This window comes from Bos mutus, chromosome 19 (assembly GCF_027580195.1).
Source record: "Bos mutus isolate GX-2022 chromosome 19, NWIPB_WYAK_1.1, whole genome shotgun sequence".
Lineage (NCBI taxonomy): Eukaryota > Metazoa > Chordata > Mammalia > Artiodactyla > Bovidae > Bos > Bos mutus.
Window position 1 is genome coordinate 9813633 of NC_091635.1, and position 7634 is coordinate 9821266.

The window sequence follows — 7634 nt, forward strand, 5'->3', positions numbered from 1 at the left end:
GTGTGTGCACTCAGTCGTGTCTGATTCTTTTACAATGGACTGTAGCCTGCCGGGGTCCTCTGTCTATGGAACTTTCCAGGCAAGAATACTGGAGTGAGTTGCCATTTCCTTCTCTAAGGGATCTACCTGACCCAGGGATGGAACCCGTGTCTCCAGCATCGGCAGGCGGATTCTTTACCACTGAGCCACCTGGAAAGCCCCAGTATGGGACGCTAATTCAGACATCTGCCTTTTGGCAAACTCCCTGAGCGATGCCCACTGTCGCCACAGGTGCACAACATCAATGCCTCTCCTCGGGTCCTTCGAGATGGAATGCAAACTCCACGTGATAAACCAGATGTCTAGTCTCATTCGTCCTCTTGGGCCCTGCTGCCCAAGAGCCTGCTATATACCCAGACTCTCACCTTTCCCAAGTAGCCTGTCTGTTTACTTTGACACCATGAAATGGCACTTAACCATGCCTAGTCCACGGAGAAGGCAATGGCACCCCACTCCAGTATGCTTGCCTGAAGATCCCATGGACGGAGGAGCCTGGTAGGCTGCAGTCCATGAGGTTGCTAAGAGTTGGACACGACTGAGCGACTTCACTTTCACTTTTCACTTTCATGCACTGGAGAAGGAAATGGCAACCCACTCGTGTTCTTGCCTGGAGAATCCCAGGGATGGGGGAGCCTGGTGGGAGGCCATCCATGGGGTCGCCAGAGTCGGACACGACTGAAGCGACTTAGCAGCAGCATGCCTAGTCCATGTTCCCCTAGCTCCATCCTCCACTTTAGGGTTCTTTATGCTTCCAACCTTGGCTTCCTAAGTCTGCCCTTCTCTTTTCAGAAAGCCCGTCCTAGCCACAAGACCATCTGATCTTGGCTCCGGGTGTGTGTGTGCATATATGCAGGGTGGAGGCATGTCCAGGACAGGGGAGAAGAATCAGTGGCATTTACACTCCTACCCCCGGTCTGCCTTCTCTTTATCTCCTTTCGTGTATTTTTTTTGCTTTATTGAGATATAACTGACATATAGCACTGTATAAATTTAAGGTGTACAGCATTCATAATCATTTGACTTACATATATCATGAAATTAACACCCATCATCTCATATAAATACACAATAAAAGAAAACCAATTTTTTTTCCTGTGATGAGAACTCTTAGGATTTGCCCTCATAACAACTTTCTTATCTATCAGCCAGCCGTCTTAACTACAGGCATCACGTTGTACATTACATCCTTAGTACTTGTTTTTTATTTTTTAAACTTTTTATTTTACATTGGTGTATGGTTGATTAACAATGCTGTGATGGTTTCGGGTGTATAGCAAAGTGGTTCAGTTAATATACACACTTTTTATTTTTTCTGCCTTTTTTTTTTTGCCTATCGTCTAGACTGCCCGGGGTCCTCCAAGCGTATCTCTTAGCTGCTTTGGGAGCCAAGAGCTTCATCTGCTCCCACAGCCCCTTGGGCATTGATCACTGGCTCTGCATCAGGATGAGGAGGGCTGCATGCCCCCATCCAAGCCTGGGACTCATCTACACCCACACATATGGCAACTCAACAGAGATGGCAAAGAGTGGGATCCCAGCCCATCTGCAGCTCAAGGACTAGCATCCAAGACCACTGATTGCAGAGGACACGGCAGTCCCCAAGCTGCAAGCTGGCACCATGCCCTCAGATCAGAGAGGGAAGAATATGTATGGTAGGAGAGCGCCCTCCCAGCCACGTGCCACACCCACAGCACAGCCTCTAAGCCCTGCACACATCTCTTCCCACTTCCCAACCCAGGTTCTAGTCAACCCCCTGGAGAATACATCCGTCCAAGGACACTGTCCAGGACCAGGAACTCAAGTGCCCCACCCCTGCCCCGGTATCCTCCTCCTCCTCCCATCAGAACTTGGAATCTCTCTTCAGAACCCCAAATGCTTTTCATCTTGTGACCCAGTTACTCTGTTCATTATTTGCCTGAAGCACATGGAGTCGGGTTTACTTTAAACCATCCCCTGGCAGTCGGTTGGGGTAGGGGGGGTCTACAGGGCTTCAGTCCCCCTTGATCCACACAGTCTTACACCCACTTCCACCCTGCCTGGAGCCGGAGTCCTGGCATTCCCTCCCGAGGGCAGGGAAAATGCCTTGCATCTCCCTGCCATCCCCTGGGGTGGAGCGGGTCACTCTGTAACTGCTTGTTGAAACACGAGCAAGCCCGATAGGCAAACTGGGATTATAAAACACAGCTGATTGTACACTTTGCAAACGGACTTGCCAACAGTGTCTTTAAAGAGCACCCACCCACACCCCCACTGCACTCAAGGTCTCACTCTGCTCACAGGAAGTTCTGCCTTGCTTTCCCCCAGCACGTGTCTGGAGAGGGCACTGCCCTTTCTGAGTGCCTGCTGTGTATTTCCCCGAGAGCCCACTACCTGGAACCCATCGGCGTGTGCCCCAGGCCAGCCCATTTGCCCTGGCAACCAGCATGTGGTCTTGGCTGCAGGCCCTGCCCCACTTGGTGCTAGAGACCATTGGAGGGTCTGCAGATAGCAGTGACTGGAGATGGGAGTGTTCTGAGAAAGATGGACTGGAGGCGCTCTTCTGGAAGACAGTGGCCCTGGGCACCACTACCCGGGCCAGGGTGGGTGGGGACTGGTGGAGATTTTACCCTCTGGGTCCAGGGAGCTCCTGGATTTACCTGTGACTCCAGAAACCAGCCGGAGCAGCCCAGGTCTGCCAAGTCACTCAGCTGGCTTAAGGAACTCCATGCTCCTTCACAGTGGCACTGCCCAACGAACAAGCCCAATGCTGGTTTCCAGCCAGATTCCTGGAGCCATGCAGGCCTGCAGGAGATGGCGAAGGACTCATCCATTAGATGAGATAGGGCCAGGCCAGCAGCACTTTGGAGCAGGGCTCTGAGACCCAAAAGGCTTCTGGCTCATTCCCACTTTCCTGGAAAGGTCAGGGAGCAGGGCCTCCCAGGAGGAGCCCCGGTCACCCCTTTCCACCCCTTCCACCTCAATTGCACAACCTCATAACAAACTGTGCTAACCCCAGTTCCAATCCCACAGGCTGCAAGAGCTAAGGAGATGCCGTCCCCCACCCTTCCCCCAGTAACCTCTACACAGGCAGACAGAAACATGACTGTTGCTTAAGCCAACTGCCTCTTGCTGACCCCAAGCCATTTATTAAGCCTGCATCCAGCCAACAATGAAAGGAGCTGGGACGCTGCATTGAAGACCAGTCTTTAGGTAACCCCAGTGTGCAACAGGCCATCACCCTTCCCGGACCCCTGACCCACTTCCCTGGTGGCAGTCACCTGTAGAGCTTGACAACTACAAAAGCCAAGGTCTGAGCCAGATTTTGTGTCTGCAAAGAGCTCCAGACCCCAGGCAATTCTGCTGTCAGTCAGAGTAGGAAATCATCATCAAGGAAGTCATGAACTTGTACCATGTAAAGTGGAGGTGGAAAGACAAGATTTCCTCCACAGCCACCCAGGTCTGACACCCTGGGCTGTCTCTGCGACATGTCCCCAGTTGAGTGAGCACAGAAGGGCTGCCCGAGCAACAAGACTGGGCAGCATTCCCCCCAAATTCGCGTCCACCCAGAAGCTGTGAATGTGACCTTATTTGGAAATAAGAGTCTTCGCAGATGTGATCAAACGAAGATGAGGTCAGTGGACTAGGGTGGGCCCTGAATCCAGTGACTGGTATCCTAGTAAGAGGAGAGAACACACACACACACAGAAGGCGGCCACCTGAAGACAGAGCAGAGATGGGAGTGATGTGTCTACAAACCAAGGGACATCAAAGACTGCTTGGAGCTACCAGGAGAGGGGCCTGGCACAGATTTTCTCTCCGGGCTTTCAGAAGGAACCTGCAGGGCCAACAGCTTCATTTTGGACGTGACGCCCCTAAGCTGTGAGAGATCAGTTTATGCTGTCTTAAGCCCCCCGTTTGTGGTCACTTGTTACAGTAACCATGGGGACCAAAAACACTGGGCTCTGCAGCAGGACCCTGGCATCAGAACGCCCTGTGGAACCTCTGGGCTGGGCTGAGGTGAAAAGTTTTGGCTCTATGATGACTCTGATGCAATGATTGAGACACAAATGCCAGGAGATGCAGGTGGAAGAGAGGGCAACCTACAAAGCAAGAAGGAGCCTTGAGGCATATGGACACTCCTGGACCCTGAAGGACCTGTGCTGCCCTTGATCCAAATCTAAAGCAGAAAACAGCCCCAGCGCTGCCTCAGCTGATGCTGGGCAAGGAGGGGAGTGGCTGGCTGGACATCCTCTCTGTGCAGCTGAGAAGTGTGAGGTGGTCCCAAGCCCAACCCCTTCCTGCTCCTAGAATCTTCTAATTCATGGATTCCTTCCAGGCCTGGGCCTGATCCTGTCCCAGAAACACAGCTTCTCTTTCTGCAAGGGGCCTGGACAGGTCTGGACTCCCAGGGGACACCCCTTGGAGGGCCAATCCTGGCTCCCACACTGGCACGAGCCTCTCTTCCCCATGCCAATCTTCCTGAGCAGTGAAGCCAAATTGGTGAGCTTCCCGCAGTTGGGGTGCTGTAGGGAACCACTCTGGGAGCACATGCCGGGCCCCAAGTGCAGGCTGGCGTGAGCTATGTGACTCGCACAGGTAGGATCACCTTAAGACTTCCTGGAGCAGGTGGTGGTGGCAGCTCCAAGGGCCACTTGGGGTGTGGCCAGGAGTCGTGGGGAGATCAGAGCACTATGGCTGACAAGGGGAGAAACCCAGAGACCCCGGCTTTGAGCCTGCACAGGTGAGGGCAGCCCAGCCTCCCCACCCCTGGCAACAGGCTGCGGGGCTGGCTGAGACTTAGAAGCAGAAAATAAACCTGTGTGGAAGTGAGAGGGAGCCACAGAGACCCACCTGCTGTACATCTGTCGTCTTGGTGAAACCTGTCCCAGGAAAACCAGGGCAGTGGAGGCCCGCAAGTGACAGAACTAGATGGAAACCTCCAAGGTCAGCTGGTTCTCCCCATTCTGCGGTGCTCTCTCTCCCCACTCTGCCTCCTGCCCCTATGTGGCTCAGAATAACTGGGCTCTCTTTCCCTTGCCAGCTCTCGTATTTGGGGGACAAGGAATCTGGAGGGGAAAGGATATGCGCTGAGGACTCTGGGCAGCCAGACAACCCTACCTGCCATCTCCAGTCACCAAAGCTTGTGTGGATGTCCAGAAAAAGCGGTCCCCACTCAAGGACCATCCTGCCTGTCCCTGCAGAGGTGTGCCTCCTGGGCAGAGTAGGGAAGGAGCCGGCCCTGGGGCTGGGCCCATCTTTCCGGCTGCCCCACTGAGCCCGTGGGGAACCTGCCCAAGGGAGGGACGCTTCCATCCAGCCCCAGCCGGATCTGGTGAACCCCACATGGGGTTGCTGGCAGAGGCCCAGGCGGAGTAGCTCTTCCCCACCCAGCTCCAAGCCCAAAGGAGCCCAAGTCCCATCTCACCTGTGAAAGTTTCTTCCTGGGGTCCCCCGTCCTTCAACCCACCGAGGTCAAGAGGGCCCCTACCCCCGCGCTGTGGCCCCCACTCTCCCCGCCCCCCCTCGCTGGCATCCCGGGGCCCTCCGCCTGCCAAAACCCAATCCGTTCCCTGGCTCCCTTTCTGGGGCTGGAAATGCAGCGGAATTTCGGTGGAATTTTGAGGTTGAGAAGCATCTCGGCAGAGAGGAAAAGAAAGGGAGAGAGGGAATGGGGAAAAAGAAAGTACGATTTTGGTGTCAACTTGCAGGATTCTAGAAAGCACCAAGGCCCCCGGGAGGCGGGCGCTGGGTCCCTCTGCAGGATGCGGGCGGGCGGGGCGCTGGCGAAATCTCGAGGTCCCGCGCGCCCCGCGGGGGCGGTGGGCGCCCGGCCGGGGCGGGGTCGCCGTCCTTACCTATGTCTGCATTGCAAAACGCCTGTTGCGGGTGCACCGGGGAGCAGCTGCAGGCGTCGGCCCGGGGGAGCAGCGTCCCCAGCAGCAGGAAGCAGAACGCGAGCGGCAGGCTGCGGGCCGCGGCGCCCATGGCGGGCGGAGGGGCGGGGGTCGCGGACTCGGGCTAGCCGCCGCCGCCTGGGCTCGGGGCGCTCCCCTCTCGCGCCGGGGCCGCGCTGGTCTGGACGGCACTCCGCGGGCGCGCTCTCCTCTCCGGCCCTCACTCGCCACACAAACTTTCTTGGCTCTAGGTCGCGGGGTGCAGCGAGGAGGGCGCGGGGCGCGGCTGGCGGCGCGGAAGCGAGAGCTGGCTGGGGGGCGGCGAGCGAGCGAGTGCGCGCGCCGCGGACCTGGTCCCGAGTGCTCCACTGCCTTCTATGGATGTGTGCGCTGCGGGTGCGGGCCGAGCCGGCCTTTTATTGCGCTCAGAGGCGGTTTGGCTCCGCCCCCCGGTGGCGGGCGGCCAATGCCGGCTCCGGGAGCTCTCGGCCGCCTCCCTCCCAGCGCGCCTCCCGCGCCTCCCGGCCCTCCCCCAAGTCCGGCTTTTGTTGTGCCCAGCCTGGCACGGCCCGGGCTCCCAGCTGCGCACCTGGCTTCCCACCGCTCGGGGCCGCACCCCTGCAGCCTCCCAGATCGCCAGAGGTTGGGGGAGGGAGGACACTGCAGGCAGACAGCGCCCAGTGGACCCTGACTCAGCACTCGGGACTCGCAGTCCACCTCTCCAGGGCACCAGGCGACCCACCCATCACCCTTCCCCTCCAGCTTGGCGCGGGAGGTGTACACTGCCTGATTCCCTTCCACCCCTGGGATCCCTGCGATTCTGGCCAGGGATTGAGGAAAAGGATGTGCCACTTTGGAGCACGGATCGGATCGTTCTCTGCCGCCCCTCTCCCTTCCCCCTGTGGCTGGGTGGACTCCTGAAACTTACTGAGAACACCTTTTTCAATTAGAGGCCTTAGAATTTTAAGTGCGCTTGGCCAGTAGAGTCAGGGGGCGCGGGGGTGGGGGGGAGTTTGGCGGGGCGGGGGGATGTGGGTACTATGAACAACACAGGATTTCATATAAACTGGCCGTCATTTTGACCAGCCGGCAAGAGTGAGGAGCTGGCCCAGAAGAAAAGAAGGTTGGATGAAGGTGTTTTCTGGGCTCTCCTCCCTTAGCCCACAAATGTGGAAGCTGAAATACTTTATCCAAAACAGTTCTGTGTTCCAGGAAAGGCAGAGGGTCTTAGAGGTGTGGATGGCATGGAAAATGTGACCCCCGGGGATCTCTGTCTGTCTCTGAGCCTCCTCTGTGGTGGGCACTGTTACACGTAGGGCCTCATTCTTGTCATCTAGCCCAGGAGTTGTAAACTGAGAAAATGACACAAACAATCATTGTCCACTCCACTATGTGATGCTGACTTAAGATATGAAACGGGAAAATACTGAAAGAAATTTTAAAAATGGCTGCCTTCTGTTTATGCATGCTTTTGAGCCAGTAGATGGGCACCCCCAGAGTAAATTGATTGGAGATTCATTCCCTGCGGACTGAAAACCAAGAGGAGAACAGCAGGATAATTAAGAGAGGAGGCTGGGCTCTGCTGTGTCATTCTCATTCTGGAGGTCAGGAGATCTCCCAACCACATAGGCACAGAAAGGTTTGTTGGAGGTCAAAGCGGAGTGATGCTAACCTAATGCCAGGCTACCCATAGGTTTTCCTGGTAGAATCCATCTTGGCTAA

General features: G+C 56.3%; 1 protein-coding gene across 1 annotated transcript in view; it reads right to left on the reverse strand.

Annotated features, from left to right (window-relative positions):
- Positions 1–6309, reverse strand: part of TIMP2 (TIMP metallopeptidase inhibitor 2) — a 54376-nt gene extending 48067 nt beyond the window's left edge. Inside the window, exon 1 of the mRNA XM_070389200.1 lies at positions 5874–6309. Within this exon, the coding sequence (XP_070245301.1) occupies positions 5874–6003 (130 nt within the window). The 5' untranslated portion in view covers positions 6004–6309. The remainder of the gene's footprint in view (positions 1–5873) is intronic.
- Between the last annotated feature and the right edge of the window lie 1325 nt (positions 6310–7634).